General features: G+C 41.1%; 1 protein-coding gene across 7 annotated transcripts in view; it reads right to left on the bottom strand.

Annotated features, from left to right (window-relative positions):
- LOC137342642 (tyrosine-protein kinase Fyn-like) overlaps positions 1–22,158 on the bottom strand; it is a 235,288-nt gene that overhangs the window by 14,089 nt on the left and 199,041 nt on the right. For 5 of the 7 annotated variants that reach the window (XM_068006681.1, XM_068006679.1, XM_068006682.1 and 2 more), the window contains 5 exons: positions 16,861–16,959; positions 16,481–16,584; positions 15,542–15,691; positions 11,346–11,510; positions 6,391–6,570 (listed from right to left, as the gene is read on the bottom strand). In XM_068006681.1, the coding sequence (XP_067862782.1) occupies positions 6,391–6,570; positions 11,346–11,510; positions 15,542–15,691; positions 16,481–16,584; positions 16,861–16,959 (698 nt within the window). Of the gene's footprint in view, positions 1–6,390; positions 6,571–9,722; positions 9,879–11,345; positions 11,511–15,541; positions 15,692–16,480; positions 16,585–16,860; positions 16,960–22,158 lie in introns of all 7 variants that reach the window. The other 2 variants (XM_068006684.1, XM_068006678.1) reach the window with 2 other exon arrangements.

Raw genomic sequence — 22,158 nt, 5'->3', positions numbered from 1 at the left:
CGAGGCTCAGCTTCCTGGACCTCTCTGAGCAGCAGTGCACACGGAGGCTCAGAGTCACTCGACATGTAGTCGTGGACATCTGCAGCCTCCTTCATGCGGAGCTGCTCCTGGTTGGCCCGAGCACCATCTTCTTACCTGTCGCTGTCAAAGTCACCACTGCCCTCAACAACTTCTCCTCCGCATCCTTCCAGGGTGCCACCGGGGACATCGCCGATGTCTCCACAAAAGAGCCCTGCAAATACACCTACACCACTCTGCAGTGACACAATGGGTGGCATCAGTTGTGGGTCTTCATAGTGATCCTCAGGAAAGGGCATTATTGCACAAACCAGACAAGATTTCCAAAGACGTGGCAGTAGTGGTGCCAATATAATATGTAATGTGAGTTGGTCAGAAATTTAATATAAGTAAAAACCATGACAAACCCTCAAACACCCTTGTGCATCCCCTTCATGCTCACGAAACGTTTGCCTTACGCTGCCTACTGCACATATGTGATGCATGCCCTGTGGCTGCAGCACAGGTAGTGGCAGGTTGAGTGAGGCTGACTGTGAAAGAGATGCACGAGAGGGTGAGTATGAGATAGAGCCATGAGATTGTATGAGGATTGGGTTGAGTGGTAGTGGTGGGATGAGTACTGGCGAGGTGAGTAAGTGCAGGTAAGATGAGGATGAGCTTTGAGTGGGTGTGAGAGGTGATGTGACAGAGTAGTGTTGGCAGTGCAGAAGGAGATGTGGGGTGGGGGCGGTGATGTGGCAGATGGAGTGCAGGGGAATGAGTAAGTGTACTCACTTTGGCTGACCTACTTAGGTCATTGGAGCACCTCCTGCACTGTGTGCAGGTGGGCGATATGTTGGTGGTGCAGGTGACCTCCTCTGCCACCTCGAGCCAGGCCTTCCTGGTGGCAGAGGCAGGCCGCTTCCTCCCGCCCGCCAGGGGGGAAGATCTCTGTCCTCCCTCTCCTCCTCACCCCATCTAATGATACCTGGAGTGAGGCATCATTAAACTGGGAGCAGCCTTCCCCCTGGGCTGCTCCATGCTGTAATTTTTTCTATTTGTTGCAGCATCAGTCAGTGGAGGACTGCCCCTTTAAATAGAGCTCCTCCAGCTGACAGAGCTTACTGCGCATGCGCAGCCCGCCCGCCGCGCAGATCAGCAGTGGGGAACCCGGAAGACCAGGTAAGTGGATCCAATTAGGCTGCGATCGCGCGGGGGGCAGACTAATTTCACCGAGCGCATTACCCACGCGCCCAATAGCCCCCCCGCCGTGAACCCGCAGCCCTGCTAACATCGAGCCCCATGACTCCATTTTTTTTTTACTTTGTTTCTCAAGTTTTCTCCTGATAGTGCTGACTCATCTGGTGCATGATTGCATGGGCACTGGCTACTCTGATACTTCAGCAAGCTAAAATATTCTTGCAATTTGATTAATGATGGCTTGGTGTTATGTTTTATTAATTTTTTTCTAAATTTATTTATTAAAGGGAACACTATGAAAACACCTCTCAATACAACATGCTGCTTGTGCAATTTCCAAAGACCTTTTTTCTTAAAAAAGAATAATCCTGGTTATGTCAGATTTTCTAATACTCAGTTTGAGAATGTCTTCCCATACCAGGTGCTAGCGGTCTCACTTTTTCTATAATAGAATGGATTCTGACAACAGTTCTCTATTAATGGCACTTAATTAGATAATTAGACAAGTGATATGTTTGTCATATAAAATTAGATATTTGCCTTTTTCTGCATATATCTATATATGTAGTTCTCCATATTCAAAGCTACAATGTTCTTTATGCAGTTGATAGTGTTTATCCTTATTGTCAGTGTTGGATCAGGTCAATAAGTTTATGGCCTATGAACATAGCCAGATTTCGCAACCAGAACTTATGAGTCAGTTCTGATTGTGATTTTAAAAGAACAATGTAATAAAATACAGAACATCAAACAGAACGCAACACGTTTTAATTTTCAACAAGTTTAATGTCTGTCATAAGAACTGGGAAAGAGATATTGTGCACTCAGAGTTTTGCAATAGTTTTCATATGGATGTGTACTGTGCATGTTGAAGTCTTGTACGATGATGCAGAACCTATTGCAAGTGACCCCCAGTCACACGAGTTGGTGGCAAACACCAGGATGTGGGCAAGTTCTCAACACAGGCTGCAAAGGAATCCATTTCTTTAGAACTACGATCTGAAGACACAATTGGGGTAATTTTAACTACTGGCGATAGTGTAAAATGGGTGATATCGATTCAGCCACCCATTATACATCTACCTTGTTTTCCTTTCCATTGAAGTTAATGGAAAGGAATATCGGTGGGGTGTATAATGGACGGCCGATTTGATGTAGAAGAATCACGGAATCACTCAGCACAGAAGGAGGCCATTCAGCCCATCATGCCTGTGCGGGCACTTTGAAAGAGCTATCCAATTAGTCCCAATCCCCTGCTCTTTCCCCATAGCCCTGCAAATATTTCCTTTTCAAGTATTTATCCAATTCCACTTTGAAAGTTACTATTGAATCTGCTTCCACCATCCTTTCAGGCAGTGCATTCCAGATCATAACAACTCACTGCGTAAAAAAATGTCTCCTCATCACACCCCCCCCCACCGCCACCCAGCCCCGGTTCTTTTGCTAATTATCTTAAATGTCTCCTGTTTTACACTGTCAACAAAAGATAAAATTACCCCCTATGAATCCATTTATTTAAAGCATTTTTCATCTTGTGGCACTCAGAATAAACCAATTCCAAAGACAAATGCAGAAAGAGCTCGACATTTTGCTTCCGTTTACAGTATAAACTAAACCGCTCTATAAGAACTGCAGCATCTCCATTAGGGCAGAAGTTAATAGTTCAAAAAATTGAGAACTCTTACTTAACTAGGAGATGGGTCTTTTTCCAGCTATATTTATTTTGTGGAAATATTGCTTAATTTTTTTTTCAAGTGCAGTTTTTAAAGTCACGTTGTATATATGATCTGCACTAGTCATCAATTCTGGAAAGAATTCTTCAGTTTCCGCGAGAATAATTTTAGATACAATCAGGTTGTAAATTGTTCAAGGAGTGCTACAATAGATTAAAATAAAGGATTTTTCCCCTTTCAGTATCTTATAAAGAAAACCCAAGTAAAGAGGATGGAGTTCATCACAAGAACATGAAATACATTAATGGATAGGAATCAGAATTTTTCAATTTACAAGTGACGTGGGACACATATTATCTATCGTAGGAAATGTGACCTTAGCTCCCACTATTTTTAATGGATGACATTATAGGGCATACATAGAGATTAATGTAATTTACTCAAGTAATCATGCACTATTCCTACTCATATGTCACAAAAATGATGTTCATTTTCCTTTTTGTTTGTTTGTCCTTCGTCCCTGTTATTATTTAAAGTGTTGATTGATTGACATTTTAACAGGTCTAATATGTCTGCCATTTTAAACCTAACATTCTCCTCATTAGACTCCATGGGATTGAACAGATGCAAAACACAGACCTATTGTTGTCTGACATATTTCCAGAAATATTTCTATCTGAACAAATGTAATGGGATTCTTCACTCAGCTTATACAGTCTCTTTCTGTGAGTGATCTATAGATAATACTGATACTTATACAGTGCTTAAAATGTTGAGCCATTTCAAAGTGTTCTGCACAATGACGTTTTTCATCAAGTGCAGTGAATATTGCTCTGTAAGCAGAAATATATTTATTGAAATTATTTCCCACATTATGGAATAAAACTTGATGATCTACATTTTGCACAGAAAAATAAGATTGGACACGAATAACTGTGCAGCTACATAATTGCCCGGTTTATTTATCCACTTCAACACAAAGCAAATTCGCAATCTCACCTCGAGCCACGGCACAGTATCAGTGGAATGCATATACTCTCTTATCCTTCCTCCCTTTTACCTGTTTAAAACATTGGCTTATTACCAGTAATGGAAAAATAGCTGCTGCAGTAAAGCTGTTCACTGTTGGTGGTAGCCCCTCTCTGTGAGCCCAGTGGAAACTCCAGGTCAAAATGTCTGACATTAAAAGACCTAGCTCCCCAAGCTCCAAATTAGCAGAAGATCTACTGTTTCTCAGCAAACATTTCTTTGAACAGGGTGTTCAAAATTGTCTCAAAATATCAAATTTGTACTTATTCAACAATTTTTGTAAGCAGCAAGTAAATCTAATTAAAGATAAAGGTTGCAGGATTTGAAAAGATAAATCTGGGGCTCAATTTTCAAAGTGAAAAATGGGTGGGTTGGGGGCATTGAAAATTGCCACCATTTCAGACCCACCCCCAACCTGCCATTTCCGGTTTTCACCAGGGCGGGAAGAGGGGCGGGCGACCAACCCGCTCCCAGGAGGCAGGTCGGGCCTTAAAGCCGCTCTAGGAGGCTTCGGGCCTCCATTTTTCTGGACTGCCTGATTTCAACCCCGGGGGTCCGGGATTCCCAGGCGTTCTGTTTTACGCCTCGTGAAAGGAGGCGAGAAGGCCCGAGACTAACAGGTAGGTGCCTAAGGCACAGCTGGAGGAGCAGGAGTGCTTCCCCCAGGCCCAACAAGCCTACCTGCACCGACCCCCCAACGATTGTGGACACCCGACCCCCGATCACGGACCCCTGACCCCGATCCTCCCCCCAACTCCGATCCCCGACGCCGATCCTCCCCCTGACTCCGATCCTCCCACCCCCGACCCTCAGCCTCCACTCCGATCCTCTGATCCCTAATCCTCCCCCTCAACGATCACGGACTCCCGCGATGACCCCCGATCCCGACGACCCCCCCCCCCCCGTGACTGATCCCCGATCCCATCCCCCATGACTCATGACCCTTGTGCCAACCAATGCCCATCCGTGCCGACCTATGCCCACCCATGCCCCTGTGCCCACCCATGCCCCATGCTCCCCCCACATCCATACAAATAAAGACTTACCTGCAGCCTGCAGACTTACCTGAACACATCCTCTCCCTGGCTGCTCTCCTGTCCGACTGAGACCAGCAATCAGGTTGGTCAGTCAGACAGGAAACCAACAAAAAAAAAACGTCCTTATGTCAAAATCGTAAGGACATCTGGGAAACCCGTATTAATGGGTTTCCCCTCCTCAATTTGACCTCCGCCCAGTTCCCAGCTCGGTTTTAAAATTGAGCCCCTGATGTCTGCTTGAAGGGTTACAAAGTGAATCTCCACAATTACTAATTTTCAAATTATTCTTGGGACAGCCTATGCTGGGGGAGGAGGCATGGGAGACATAATCCTTTTAAAATCAGCGTTTTACAAATAGCTGCAGCTACATTTCCCAGCTGCATATATTGACCCAAGAACTTTTACTGATCTATTAGAGTAGTGGTTCAAATATGTTGGATCCTTTTGTGGTGAATAACAATTCAATGTTGCAACCACTGGATGCAACTGAGAATACATTTCTGTGGAAAACATTATCCATTACCGAAAAGTCCAACCTAACATAACTGAGCAAAGATAAAGCCCAGTAGGTACAACACTGCAACTGTTGATACTGATCTTATGTGCATTATACAGGATCATTACATTACATGTGATGTTTGTGGGAGAAATGTCCCATTTATATGGCTGATGTAATTATATGAGACAGAGGCCTGGGGAGCAATTTGTAGCCTGTCTGACCTTCACCTGGAGCCCTTGATAAATTTGGTACTGATGTGTGTCTGGACAGCTATTTACACAGCTTGGCCTGCTGTCCAATGTTAACGGAGGCATCCAGTAAGAAAAGACAGAAGAGCGCTATCGGGAGGCTGGACTATTCCAGCATCTATAGAGCAATAGAACTATTGTATATTTATAGAATGATTACTAGTTCCAGAGTTTTGTTTTCTTTGTGTGGTGACACGTCACTTGGCAAACACCCATTTAACTTCACTTTGTGACAAAGCATATTGGAATTACTGAGCAAGACACTGCTGGAGATAGTGGCCCTCGACAAAATGGGGTGACCAACAAAATACTAGACAATTAAGTACCAGCTCCTCTCCTCGCTCTAACTTATAGCTAATACCACTTGAAGTCAGTTAAATAAATCAATTAGTCCTTTGTGGTCCCAAAAGACATTTTCAGCAGGGTATTGACATGGCTTATCCTGTAGCCCAGTCTAACTCCTCTGCTGTGGTGAATGTTCAACTTACCTGCTTCACATCATACATGCACTAAATATGACATAGCAATTCACAATGAAAGATACACAAGGCAAACAACATCAGATGTAAGTGCAATGTCAATGTTCATGTGGACACTGCTGGGGAGGACAGGGATTTCAAGGAGTATGTCCCAGAAATTCTATACTTTAAATAGGAGATGACATAAGAGGTAAAAAAGCACTCAGTTGTTAGAAAGGCTACTTTTACCTTGAGTCATGAATTCGGTGACAATGTAGATGGGTTCCTCAGATACCACTGCATACAGCTGAACCAATTTGTCATGTCTGAGTCTCTTCATTATTTGGGCTTCCTCAAGGAAGGCCTCGGGCGACATGGTGCCAGGTTTCAGAGTCTTCACCGCAACCTTAGTGGTGCCGTTCCACGTACCTAAACCCAGCCAATGAAAAGAACGCAAACAAAACCAAATTATCCACAAGGAACTGCTGGTGTTCGACACAATGTGAAAGGATGGAGGGACGTGAGAGCATGAATGTGAAGGAATGATACTTCTACAACTAGAATGTGAAAAAGGAAAAATCATTAACCCTCTCCTATTGAAAATATTTATTATTCTGTCAAATTTTACTTTGTTACATTTCACTAAACTAACTAATTAAGGCCCTGAATTTACACCATGGGACACTGTTTAAAATAAATGGGTTAATGTCTCCATTAAAATAATGGGGAGAAGAATTTCAGACAAACACATTAAAGCCCCGATATCAATCCAGGGCGGGAATTGAGCGGGCCGGAGCTGAGGCGAGCGCCAAACCCCACTGGCCTTGGCAGCCCGAGGCCCAGATGATTTTACCTCCCAGGCCTCATCTACCTGTCCCCAGTCAGCTCCCTGCCGAAACAGGTGGGAAGTGGCAGCAGGTCGGCGGGTGGGAACATAACTTCAGGTGGCAGGAGGCTGTCAGCCAGGACCAAACAAACAGATGTCGGCACTCAGTAAGTTGCGGGAAGGGGGTTTCAGGAGGGCCGGGAAAGTGGGGGGGGGGGGGGGGGGAAGAATCCAAGGCAAGGGAGGCCTAAACTGTCCTTGGAAAGGAACACGCCTGCTCCTCCAAGTCCCCATAAGGAAAGTAAAAATAAAAGTTAAAGAACAGATATGTTTGGGCTTCTTCTGGCCTAGCTCCGCTTCCTGCTATCTTCACTTGGTGGGAAAGCCACAAGACTTCCCCGCTCAGGCCACCAGTTAAATTTGCAGTCAGAATCCGACGATGTCATCGGACCCTGATCTGCCTATTCAAAGAAGGACCCCGCCAGCTTCAGGTGGGCGTCCTTGGAGCCTGCTCAGAACAGCAGCCTTAGAACAGTCCAGGCAGCGGGAGCAGAGCAGGATGTCAGTGGGCAAGACACCCAGCCACCCAATTTTAACCCTACCCACCACCGGGTGGGTAGGGTTAAAATTTCCCCTTTAATGTTTATATGCTAGTTTCTCGTGGCATAATTTCAAGGCCTAGGTTTTTAAAATCAGAGGAATTTGCTCTGGCATAAACTACAAGACTGTGGGTATTTGAGATTTTGTTTTTAGTTGTTGAGATTACTTTGTTAGTATTATTACTTTGCGGAGATGTAATTTTAGGAGAAAATTGGAAAGGAGAACTAATCCTTAAACCTAACACTTTTTTTTTAAAAAAAGGTATCTTATTGAGAAAGTGCATCAGTAACTGTAAAATGGGAGTTGGAAAAAAAATTCGACTTTAAGGATTTAGATAGTCATATAACAAAGATAAAAAGAAGATCCTTCTGTGATAAAGAGATTTATATGGTGTTGATTATCTTTGCTCAATCTGTAACATTGAGGTGGTTGGGAATTAAAACACTTCATATAATCAGAATTCTAGCAACTTTCACCTTAACTGTCAGAAGAAAAACTTTTTCTTCCTTCAAATTCACGTTAATTTTTTTCATATTCGTGACACTATCTTGCAATGTCACCGCAAATCCAGAGGGACCATTACTGTGCAAATGTCATTGAATAAAAATGAGTTCTTGTCTGAAGTGCAGGTAAAAATCACCACAATTCTGGTATGCATGCAAGGACCAACTCCATGTGGTTCACGTGGCTGGAAGCTGCAAAGCTGGATTTGCAGTAGCTTACTTTACTTTGAATCCCAACCAGCCCACACACGGAAGTCAATTTGCTCAGTAAACTCCAGGTTGGGGTTGCCAACCCTCCAGGATTATCCTGGGATCTCCAGGAATTTAAGATTAATTTCTTGGACACTGCTGCAAGCAACCCAAAGTACTTGGATATGTGCTTAAAGTGCCGTAACCCACAAGGCTATGGATCAAGAGCTGGAATTAGGCTCGATAGCTCTTCTTGGCCGGTACAGACACGATGGGCCGAATGGCCTCCTTCTGTGCCGTAAACTTCTATGATTCTATAACCCAGGAGAAAAATAAAAAGGGAATTAAAAAAATGTGCTTTTAATAAAATTATCTTTGAACAGTTTTGTTTATTAGTTATAAAAATTTTGGAGATGAGAAAAAAGGCAGTTTGACTGGGTAGGGCAATTGGTGGTGGGAGGTCATGTGATGAAACCTCCAGGATTACATCCAACCAGACTTGGCAACCCTACTCCAGGTTGTGAGCACCCCAGACAGTTTAGTGGATGAAAGTATCATATGGTATGGTGCTAAGCCATCAAGACCAGTTTGCACTAGCTTTGATTCCTGGTCTGTGCTGAGTTTACAAATCTCAACCGTTTGGGTGCTACAGTTGGCCTCAGTGCCCCTGGGTTCGGTAGGGGAAACTTCAGCCAAGCTTCCTGCTCCTGATCACTATCCAGTGACCCCCGCAGGAGATGATATGTGGACGCTGGGTAAGGGTAGGATTGGTCCTGGCTGCGATGAAGTCCATGGTCAGGTAGCCAGTGGCCTCACACAGAAAGAGTGGCCGCTTGGGTGGGAAAGCAGACAGCTACTGGTACCTGTGGAATCATTGCATCAGTGCGTTTGAGAGGGGAGGGGAGAAAATTTTCAAATTAAGTAAAGATAACTCCAGGCCACTATTTGTAGTTATAAACATTATCGAGCCTGCCATGTGCACGGTTCATTGTGGAGCAGCAAGCTTAGAATTCATTTAGCAACACATGGGGTGCATCTTATATTTGGTCAAACTACAATTAGCAATTTGTCTAAATGGTTCGTCTACTTTATGCTAATGTTTTTTGGGCTAAAATGTTAATTTAAAACCCCGGTATAAATGGAAGCTGAGCTGTTATTAATCTAAGAACTGATCACAGAGGTAAATGGTGAACATATGTACATCTCTGTACTATTATACTAAATAGGAGAGGATTAATCCAGTTGTTTATTATAGAAAAGTCAACATTAACGAAATGATGGAAATAGCATGCAAGGAACTTTTAACAGGTTAATGTAAGTAATTACTGACGGCTTGGCAGCAAATTCTGCTTGTGATCTATAAATTGTATCACCAACCGTTGCTTGGCTCGAGCTTTGTAACTCCTACCTCTTCCTGGATCTTTATTTAAAGAAAATAGCAGGAAAATGATTCTTCGCCTTACCCATAAACACATCTCCGAAACATCCCTGACCAAGTTTTTTGTCCAAACTTAGGGACTGGCGATTTATCTCCCATGCATCTTTACCCAATCCTAGAGTCTGTGGTGTCTCACTCGGACAAACCTTGGTTAACACATGGCACAAACCGTCAGTATGACCTGCAGGGAATGCATGCAATGGAGGTAGGATGTAAACAAGTTCACGTGCGTTAGTGCCTACAGGACTTGTGACTATTGCAGCTACTATTGGTACCTTTTGGCTAACAGATTATTCTCGGTTTGCTCACTCCAGTGTAAGTATGAGCCAGTTTGCAAGTGCTAATGGGTTTAGGACTAAAAGGAACCATCTGTGCAAGTTCATCCACGGGTCTTGTGTTAGATATTGCACGAGGTACTATGTTAACTGTAGAGAGGCGCAGCAACCAAATATGCAAAAAGCTCTTCAGCACATTTTTGAAGTGCCATGAAGAACTCACCATAAATATTATGAATTTGAGTGCTTCAATTTGAAGCATCGATGAACCAAAAGGGGACAATAAACAAGCTTCATCAGAACACCAGTCAATATGTTATTGATTATTATTGCTCAAAGCGCAATTCCAAAGTTGTGAGGTTTTGATACAAGTATAATAATCAATGTTTGCATTGCCAATAATCTAATTATATTGTAGAAGTAATTATCAATTAATGCACCATTCCAGATGAGTGCTTACTAAATTATAGCAATATTTTGATTGCCTCTTCTCAGAATCTGTATAGTTACATTACTAATTAGTAGTGACTATTGGTATTTTTGACCAACATGAGCTCATTTACAATGTATCCAATGTACAATGTGCAAAAGGAAAGAAGTGATGTTGAATTTGTACAAGATGTTGGATAGGCCACAGTTGAAGCACTTTATGCACTTCTGGGTACCTTGTTCTAGTTAGAATATTAAAGCAAAGGAGAGAGTACAAATAAGAACCAGTAGAGTTATACCAAAAATGAGAGGTTATAGTTATGAAGAAAGGCAAAAACATTGTAGCTTTTCATTAGAATAAAGAAAGTTAAAGGGGGAATCTAATAGAGGTTTATAAAATTATGAAAGGTATTGAGAAGGTAAATAGTGAAAGATGATTTCCAATCATTGGCAAATCAAAGATTTTTTTCCACAGAGAGTTATTAGAACATAGATAACCACAAGTGGCTATCAAAGCAGAGAACATAACATTATTTAAAATGGAAACTGGATAAATATTTGAAAAGGAAAAATATGAAAGAATGTGGAGGAAAGAGTAGGGAAATGGGATTGGAGCAGATAACTCCAGAAGGGATTGTATCACCACAGATGATTGGCTGGAATAGTCTCCTTCTGTGCTGTAATTTCTAAGATTCTATCTACGCCAAATTATTTCAGTGATTGCAAATGCTCAAATTGACAGTTTTATCCAATTTCAGAGAATAATGTGATATTTCCACAAGGTAACCAATAGCTTCAAGTGATAAAGGCACACCTCTGTATTTCCTACATAAAATCCAAATCCAAATGGGATGTTTTTGGAACAAATGCGCATTTAGTGTACCGCATGTCACTGCACATCTGCTGCAAGTCCCAACTCCACCTTGACATAGCTCAATTCCTACCCATCCACACTTCCCCAAACTGCCCATTGCCCAGCTTCTTGATCAGCTGCAAGGACTCCCGAGGTATTTCCCATACATCTTTGGTTTTGACCGAAAGGTCTGCCAGCTTTGGCATCCCTTTATGGCACGGCACCACCAAGCGACAGCACAGCCCCGCAGCTCGTTCTGTAACCAGGACACATCAGAGGCACAAGAGAGAAAAGCAAGAAAGCAGACAAAAGAGTTAATCATAAGACAGCAGTAACCAACACCAAACATGTACATATTACAGTAACGCACAATCACATCCCTTCACCAAAAGCATAAATTACAATGATCCCTTCACTATAAGACTCTCGATGTTTTTAGTCAGCATTTTCCTGTGATTTCTTGCTACTGTTAAGATGGTTTAAGTATACAAATATTTTTATGTATTTCCAAAAATATCAGTTTAATTTAGAACAGTGACTACCAGGTTCCACAAAGTGAATTAAATGCAAACAATGCTTGTCCGGTACAAATATTCAGGTGGTGGTATTAAAGGTACTGAACATACAGTTCTTTCTTCTTGTCTGGCCATCACAGCAAGAATGTTTGATGAGAGGAGAGAGGATTATGTTGGCGGTTAACCTATTGAAATTTATTGCATTTTAGAACTCGTAGGTTGTAAAAGTCATTACACTTTGCAGAAAACCTGAATGAAATAGGTTTTCCCTTAATATTCTTTCCTTCCTGCCCCCATGTTTGCCTTACATCATCACACCTCCTCCTTCAGTGAGGATGGTGGAAGAGGCCCAGGTATTTAAGGAGGCCAGCCAAACAAAGGCAAAATGCAGCTATTTATGACGGTCAGATTTATCACCTACTCTCACAAATCGATGTCACACAAACTATTGTCCTTCTTGCAAACAGATTTCAGAAAAATTGCAGCATATTTTTTCCACTATAGTGATACAGGATCACTTCATACTGAGCTATTTTTATAATTATGTTACATCTGCTTTCATAAAAATTCTCTAACATATTGGGACAGCTTTCTTCATTTGTTAGCTAATTGGGAGTAACCTTTTTAGTGCCGGGGGTGGGGTGGAGGAGGGGGAGTGTTATTTCCATTGACTTATCTGCTTCAATATGCCCAGTATGGATTTGTAAGGAAACGTATTGAGTGATTGCTAATATTTCTGCATTTTATTCTTCACTCTTCCAAGCCACCATAGCCCTCAAACAAAAATTTCTGGTTGATGGGAACCATCGGCCTTCCATCTTCCAAGGCTGGACTTGAACCAATATTTTCCTTTTAATTCCTCGGATATAGCTTCTGAAAGGGAATTTATCCACTAATTCTTCCTCCATCACGATCAAAATAGATCTTTACTGGCAAGTGCAGGGAATGTCTATATTATATTGCAATAATGGTGAATTAAAATGTGAAGTTTTAAATAGCCTTGGGTGTAACAGCTGGCTAGTTTGCATCTCCTACTAAACCAAAGGATTCAACAAATCTCTATCATGTTCTAAATCAAGTAAACTATAGATTTGGTAAGAGTATGGGATATTTAATTAACAACCCTCAATTTCTCAATTGGGAAAAAGATTTAGCCTAATATTCACCATCCATTTGAAAGACAAAAGGGAGACATTCACACAGAGCAACGACAGGGCCTGTGCAGCATAGTTTGATTTTTAACTAATGAGTGAGTTTGCAGTTAACTGGCACTGAAGCTCCTGTAAATCTTCTACACCTTTTCAGGTGATTTAATCTGGATTCAATCTGATTATGCCATTAGTGACACCAGCAACCCAAGCCGACAGCAGCAACACAGAGGCACAGACTGAAATTGCCTGAACAGTCAAAAAGGCACTAAGCAAAAATAATAATGAAAAAAAAAATCAAATGCAGAGTGCTACAGTGTCTGAATTTCTAAAACTGAAAGCTAAATCCAATTTGTTTCAGTTTCTTGTACAGACTCCAATTCTGCTTCAAATATTTATCATCAAAATACACATAAACATTCCATAGACATTACAGAAACCATGAGCATTCAGTGAAAATGGTAATTAAAATAGTGCAAGCTCACTTTTTAGAAACAGTATATATTTTTCAGGGTTTTCCCCTTATACTAATCGTTTCCATATCCGAATCAGCAAGACTTCCTGTTGCAGGGCCTATTACAAGCTCAGGCAACGGGAACATCAGCACTGTACCATTCTACAGAGTAAAAGGCTCAACACATTAAACAGCTTTTAAAAACAAACATACATATTTCAGAGTAGAACGTTTTATCAGTTTGGAAATAAAGTGCAGTGAAATGGTCTTTGAAGTCACTTTACTACTTGGGAATCATGTCAATGCATCTCCAGTAAATATGCTATAAAGTCAAATTCTATTTAACCACTAACTTTAACTCATTACAGCATAGAAATGACTGCTTTCAATATGAGTGTACAAATACAAATTAATTCTTTGTTATTTCAGTGGAGGAGTTAATAACCAATTTTATGAAAGCTGTAAGTGACAGAAGGTAGATTGCATAGCAGGATGTTGCAATGTACTTCCTCCTGTTGGGTAGACAAAGGATGACTCTGTCCTCTCTTTACTTGTTCACTCAATGCTGTGGTTCATCAATAATATCACATTGTAATATAGGTGATGCAGCAATACGGCACAATGGCATTCCAATATAGTGTGTCACAGAGAGATAGGATGTGGACTTGTGTCTGTTGAGGACGCAGCAAGTGCAAGGCAGGCATTTACAGAAGGAAGTCAAAAAGAAGTCAGACACGAGTCACCCTACACCTCTCTTGCCCATTCTGCTCTTTAGACGCATGTGCAGGCTGTGGGGCAGATCACCTGCTTACTCTTTGGACCGGGAATGATGTGGGTGGGAAGGACCTTAAAAAATCATGCAAGCCAATCACTGGAGTATCCCTTGATTCTAGAAGGTTACAAGATACAGTTAAAATTTTGTTTACATATGTTGTCAAATTATTTTATATTTTGTCTATTAAGGTTGCATTAACCTTGCAGATAATGCAACAATGAATGCACAAGTGGGGAAAGAATGCATCGTGTGACTCTTGCAGTTAATTATTTCAGATTTTAGCCGAATTAACTCGGGTTCTAACATTGCTATTTTTAGCATAATTTTTCAGAAATCTTTTGTTACGTATTATCAGGCATTGTATTAATTCTCATTTTTCAAAATCATGTTACAGAATAACCCATCCAGTGGAAATGCATTGAATAAATCTCAAATTATGTAACAAAACCTGTAAATATAACTTAATAACTAATATACAAAACCTACTTTAAGGTATTTGGCCAGAGTGCGGATTCAACACATTAGATCTGCAAGGGTATATTCTCCTGGTCCTGGGTGGAGTGAATGCCAGAAGATTGGGTTTGGAGGAATGGATGTCCTTAAGGGAGTCTGCCTGGTTTTCCTCCCATTAAAATGAATGGACATAAAATTGGCCAGGCTGTCTCATGGGCCCCCCACCTCATTTCCTATACTCACTGCGCCAAATTGATGCAATAGTCCCAGGTGTTGGACCAGGAAAATATACCTACAATCTCAGACAAACAGGAAAGAGCACTGTGTAGTCCTAAACAGCTCAGGCAGATAGATTTAACACTTAACATTTAACCAAATATTGTTTATTCAGAACCCATGTAAGTACAAAATCATGTGAAGCAGAAAATTGACAACTAAATTTCCCTTCGACAGGAAACACTTAAGACGCTGACATGAAAACTCAATCACATTACAAACACATCAACTCAACAAGATTAGGCAGTTTATTGGTGGTACTTCTGGCCAAACATTCTCAGCGCAACTCTGGATATCAGAATACAATCTAATCGGATTCCTGCATTTTTAAATAATAGATTTTCAGTGTCACAAATCTTACAGAAATATTACCAACATAGGAACAGAATTATAAATGTAAATATAAAAGGGTGGAAGAAAATATTGTTCAATGTGTTTTTGGCTTCAAAACTAATTTTATTGAAAATTTTATGTTTAATTAATAATTAAGTTTTAGTCTGGTTTTTGAAGAGACCTTTCACGTATAAACAAGAAAGTGCCCATCATGCTATTCTATTGAGTTACACCAGCTTATTCTTAAATAATAATTATTGGTTCCTTTAAAAATGCTGCATGTATTTTTGCTAATGATGTTATGCTATAATATCATTCATGCATTGCACATACCTGTGTAATGATGGACCAGCTGCGGTACAGTCTCAAACTGGGCCCGTGTTGTGATATAATACCCACCATTATCCAGTTTACGGATCTTATAATGTTTCACGTGGTCTCCTTTTATCTCATCCCAATCCCGGATGGACAAGGAGTAGGCACCTACGTACACAGGAAGACTATCAGTCACTAAATATTTCTACGCACGGAAGCCATTACTCATTGCCGCTGTTCCATCCTGGTGAAATAGAATGATTGGTATTTTCACAGTGGCGCCAGTCTTTCATTACAGAATTCAAAGTGTTAAACCAGCAGACCTGTGTGAGTGACAGGAAAGATTCTGCTCGTGAGCTGTTCTCTCCTAACCTGTGCAATCTCCATTAATGACTTCTGTCCAGTGGTTATGTACAGGGTCTCCAAGGCTAAAATAAAACATTTAAAGTTCATTTCCCCCCCTTCTCCCCCACTCTTTTCCATGTCATTAAGAAATGGGATACTCTATGTTAAATCACGAATGTAATATATTTCTGCAAAAGCTTTTCTCTTTTATTGATTCAACTGGGACACTATTTCCCCCCGCTGACACCCTTTTAAGCATCAATACTGATCTGGGTTCACTACCCAAGACAGCCCAGATCTGTTCCCTTTGCTCTGCTTCATTGCTTGTCTGAATACAGTCAAACTGCCCCAAAATGGCCACAGAAGGCTATGTTGAGAGGTTGAGATGAAGAATAGAGTGGGAGGCGGCTCATGTGGAGCATAAACTACTGGTTGGGTCGAATGGCCTCTTTCTGTGCTGTAAGTTCGATGCATTCGATGTAAGTGCACATTCAGAAGGTGAATTCATTACATTCCGATGGCTGCATTGCAGACTTGGGTTTCTAAGACTTCATACATGTGCATGACAGTGACCTGAAAAGGTCCTCAGTCCTGGAGATATGGTCCACTTACCTTTGGTTGTTTCACTCTCCCGGATCAGGAAAGTGCCCCGTGGGTTACCAGGGCACAGCAGCATCCTCTCTGCATCTTTTCGACCCATCTTACCGAAGTACCATCTGCACAAAGAATATAAATAGAAACAATAATAATATAAAATACCCCTAATGCTGGGGTCACCAAGAATTTATTGGTATGCTAGCAGTTTTAATGGCAAGTATATGATCAGAAGCACTGCCATTAACAGATAAAGAAATGGCAGGCGTCTGATCGTAGCTATTAAATAGAACACAAAGTTCAAACGGTTGCGTAAACCGCATACAAAAGTTGTAAACATTTATTGCCATCTGTTGTGGCTATTCTCTAAAAGGTTAGAACATAGTTTGGTAACGTACTCTTCTGCTTGAATGGAGTCGACAGGAGCCACATAATTACTGGGAACGTATCCGGTTTTGCCAGTCGTCAGTGAACGGGCTTCCCACCAATCTCCTTCTCTGAAAAATAATTAAGATATATATAACATACGAGGTTAATATAGTTCTTTTTTTTTTTGAGAAGGAGCACACACTACCACTCAAAAATAAAAAAGTTCACGAGGTTAACGCACTAATTTCTTTCGAGGGATGTACACAACCACTCAAATATAAAAAAGTTCACTTTTAAACTGAGCATCTTTCCCCTGCACAGTGAAATCTGCCCTCCAGATACCAGCCACTGATATCTAAAGCTTCATCTCAGTCCCTACAGTAAACAGATGAATAGAGCTTGAACCTATACGCAGTGCCAGAGCGAATTGTATTAGATTGTTTTCGCCGTATGATTAAGAAATTATGAGGTTTTTTTTAATCCAGCAGGTACTGCTACTTCCATCCTGAACCATAACCCCATTGGGCTCGATTCTAGCAAACATCAGTGTGCCCCTGAGCCCAACAGGGTGTAAGATTGCAGTAAAAACTGCAGTAGGCTGTTTACTAAGACACAGGTTTCAAATGCTTTTAGAGGTGTTTTCATCTTTGTCAAGTTTTCTTTTTAAATTGGACGCAAATTTTGACAACTGCTGAGGCAGGAAGTCGAAGCAAAAAGCAGATCTTGGTGCGCTGGGTGTGGTGTTTTTCACATCAAGTGCAAGAAGGTTAAATGTCTTGAATCTGGGTTCGCAGCTTCTTACTTTCCAGTTTTACATTTTTGAAGCTGCTCTGTCAGGTTCCTCCCCCTATCAAGGGGCAGACCTGAAGGCAGCCCACCTCAGTGAGCATTAATCTGGATCAAACACTCTTAAGTGGCTGGTTTCTCCTTTCTTCAGGTGACAAGTGCCAGGCTTTCACTTTGTGCCTTTCCTGACAGCCTAACTGACACTAACTCGACTACTCAAAAAACACAAGCGATAATAGCAAACTTTAAAAATAGGAAATCCAGTTGTAAGACGCAGCAATTTTTAACAGGCAAGGTGGAGTCCAGGATTTGAAGATTTAAATCGGGTGCTCTGTCAACTGATTTCAATATCAATATCAGCTTTTATCTCATTTTAATGTCTTTGATACCACAGCACTATTCATAAAAAAGCAGGGGAATGTCTTGGCTAATATTTACCCCTCAACCAAAACCATCAAAATTAGCTGGTCATTTATCCCGTTGCCATTTGTGGGACTTTGCTGTGCAAATTAGCTGCCGCATGTCCCTTCAAAACAACATTTCAAAAGTAATTAATTGGCTGTGAAGCACTTTGTGATGTCCTGAGGATGTGAAAGGTGCTATATAAATTCATTTTCATTTCTGAAAGGATTGATCTATCCAGTTTTTTTTTGATTATTATATGAAATCACTTCAGCCAAAGTATCTTTTTTAACAAAACCTGTTAGGATCATATTGGAGTTACGCAGAGTTTTAAAGTGCTGAAGAAAAACACTACAATTGACCACTCTTAATGATACGCTGATGGATAGATTCTGAACAGCCTGATTCAGACCTGCTAAAAACTGTGCTCAATACTGATTGGAACAGCACTGCCATCTATTGACAAGAACATAAGAAATAGGAGCAGGTCATACAGCCCCTCGAGCCTACTCCATCATTCAATAAGATCATGGCTGATCTTCGACCGCAACTCCATTTTCCTGCCCGATCCACAAATCCCTTGATTCCCTTAGAGTCCAAAAATCTATCGATCTCAGCCTTGAATATACTCAATGACTGAGCATTCACAGCCCTCTGGGGCAGAGAATTCCAAAGATTCACAACACTCAGTGAAGAAATTTCTCCTCATCTCAGTCTTACCAAACCCTGTACAATTGGAGTAAGACTGCCTTACTCTTGTACTCCAACCCCCTTGCAATAAAGGCCAACATACCATTTGCCTTCCTGATTGCTTGCTGCACCTGCACATTAACTTTCTGTGTTTCATGTACAAGGATATCCAAATCCCCCTGAACATCAGCATTTAATAGTTTCTCACCATTTGAAAAATATTCTGTTTTTCTATTCTTCCTACCAAAGTGAATAACCTTACATTTCCCCACATTATACTCCATCTGCCACCTTCTTGCCCACTCACTCTATATCCCTTTTCAGACTCTTTGTGTCCTCCTCACAGTTTATCTTCCCACCTAGCTTTGCATCGTCAGCAAACTTGGATACATTACATTCAGTCCCTTCGTCTACGTCATTAATAGAAAGTAAGTAGCTAAGGCCCCAGCACTGATCCTTGCGGCAACCCACTCGTAACAGCCTGCCAACCTGCAAATGACCTGTTAACTACTCCTCTATCCATGCTAATATATAACACCCAACCCCACGAGCCCTTATCTTGTGTAGCAACCTTTTGTGTGGCACCTTATCGAATGCCTTTTGAAAATCCAAACATACTACATCCACTGGTTCCCCTTTATCTACCCTGTTCGATACACCCTCAAAAAACTCTAATAGATTTGTCAAACATGATTTCCCTTTCATAAAACCATGTTGACTCTGCCTAATCATATTATAATTTTTTAAGTGCCCTCTTACCACGTCCTTAATAATGAATTCCAGCATTTTCCCGATGACTGATGTCAGGCTAACTGGCCTGTAGTTCCCTGATTTCTCTCTCCCTCCTTTCTTGAATAGCGGTGTTACATTTGCTACCTTCCAATCCACTGGGACTGTTCCAGAATCTAGGGAATTTTGGAAGATCACAACCAATGCATCCACTATCTCTGCAGCCACCTCTTTTAGAATTCTAGGACGTAGTCCATCAGGTCCAGTGGATTTGTCGGCTTTTAGTCCCATTAATTTCTCCAGTACTTTTTCTTTACTAATATTAATTACTTTAAGTTCCTCACTCTCATTAGACTCTTGGTTCCCCACTATTTCTGATACGTTTCTTGTGTCTTCTACTGTGCAGACACAAAATATTTGTTTAACGTCTGTCATTTCCTTATTCCCCATTATAATTTCTCCTGTCTCAGCCTCTAAGGGACCCACGTTTACTTTTGCAACTCTCTTCCTTTTTACAAACTTGTAGAAGCTCTTACAATCTGTTTTTATATTTCTTGCTAGTTTACTTTCATATTCTATTTTCTCCTTCTTCATCAATTTTTTGGTCATCCTTTTCTGGTTTTTAAAACTTTCCCAATCCTCAACTTACTACTTTTCTTGGCAACATTATAAGCCTCTTCTTTTAATCTAATACTATCCTTAACTTCTTTAGTTAACCACGGTTGGATCAATTTTCCCATGGAGTTTTTATTCCTCAATGGAATCATAGAATCATAGAAGTTACAACATGGAAACAGGCCCTTCGGCCCAACATGTCCATGTCGCCCAGTTTATACCACTAAGCTAGTCCCAATTTCCTGCACTTGGCCCATATCCCTCAATACCCATCTTACCCATGTAACTGTCCAAATGCTTTTTAAAAGACAAAATTGTACCCGCCTCTACTACTGCCTCTGGCAGCTCGTTCCAGACACTCACCACCCTTTGAGTGAAAAAATTGCCCCTCTGGACCCTTTTGTATCTCTCCCCTCTCACAAATCTATGCCCCCTCGTTATAGACTCCCCTACCTTTGGGAAAAGATTTTGACTATCGACCTTATCTATGCCCCTCATTATTTTATAGACTTCTATAAGATCACCCCTTAACCTCCTACTCTCCAGGGAAAAAAGTCCCAGTCTGTCTAACCTCTCCCTATAAGTCAAACCATCAAGTCCCGGTAGCATCCTAGTAAATCTTTTCTGCACTCTTTCTAGTTTAATAATATCCTTTCTATAATAGGGTGACCAGAACTGTACACAGTATTCCAAGTGTGGCCTTACTAATGTCCTGTACAACTTCAACAAGACATCCCAACTCCTGCATTCAATGTTCTGACCAATGAAACCAAGCATGCCGAATGCCTTCTTCACCACCCTATCCACCTGTGACTCCACTTTCAAGGAGCTATGAACCTGTACTCCTAGATCTCTTTGTTCGATAACTCTCCCCAACGCCCTACCATTAACGGAGTAGGTCCTGGCCCGATTCGTTCAGAATACTGAAATATTTCTTTAAACATTTGCCATTGCTTATCTACCGTCATATCTTTTAATCTAATTTCCTCATCAACTTTAGCCAACTCGCCCTTTATACCTATATGATTGGCTATGTTTAAGTTTAAGGCTCTAGTTTCGGACTTAAGTATGTCACTCTCGACCTCAATATTAAATTCTATCATATTATGATCACTCTTCCCCAGAGGTTCCCTCACTATGAGATTACTAACTTACACTGTCTCATTACACAAGACAAGATCTAAAATAACCTGTTCTCTGGTTGGTTCCAAGATGTATTGTTCTATGTACTTGTCCTCCAAACTACTTTTGCCAATTTAATTTGCCCAGTCTATATGAAGATTAAAGTCCCCCTGATTATTGCATTACCTTTGTTATAAGCTCCTCTTATTTCTTGATTAATACTCTACAGTATAACTACCATTAACTACTTCCACCAGTGTTTTCTGCCCTTTATTTCCTATCTTCACCAATATTGATTCTGCTTCCTGATCTTCCAAGCCAAGATCCTTTCTCGCAACTGTCTTTATGTCATTCTTTATTATCAGGGCTACCCCACTCCCCCCTTCCATTTTGTCTGTCAGTGGTTGTTTTTAGGTGTTCCTGGTGACAATAAGTAACATGTATAACACTGTTTAATGATCATGGACTGTACTGTGCTGGTAGTATATTGTAAAGAGCCAGAATTAAACAGTGAAGAACATGGTATCTGTATGATCAAATAGCTTTGTATGGGTGTGGGGGAGCCAGAATGCTCAGGAACACACACGTATTTATAAGCCTGAACTGGAAGTTTCTCATGTGCTTTCCCTTGACTTTAATAAAGCCAATAATTATGCATATCAATGCCATCTATTCATTTTTTTCCAAATGACAATGCAATGCCAACTCAAGGCTGTGTGTGCTGCACCTAATGGGCTATAAACTGTACCTCATAGCATGTGCCTGTAGCACGTTTATTCATGTCAAACAGATATGATGGTGGGGAAAAGAAGGCAGTAAACTTTGTTTAATTCTGGAGTTAAGAAGAGCAGCTGATGATGGTGATGTAGCTGTACAGTGCCCAGCTGGTCAGATATATGGACCACTGATACATGGAAATCAGAGAATTCCCATCCTTGAATAGCCATTACAAGGAAATAGGATGTTAGGCGTGCAGTGCAGTA

This window comes from Heptranchias perlo, chromosome 26 (genome assembly GCF_035084215.1).
Source record: "Heptranchias perlo isolate sHepPer1 chromosome 26, sHepPer1.hap1, whole genome shotgun sequence".
NCBI lineage: Eukaryota > Metazoa > Chordata > Chondrichthyes > Hexanchiformes > Hexanchidae > Heptranchias > Heptranchias perlo.
Note: the sequence above shows the minus strand (reverse complement) of the source record. Positions and strands in the feature narration are given on the sequence as shown.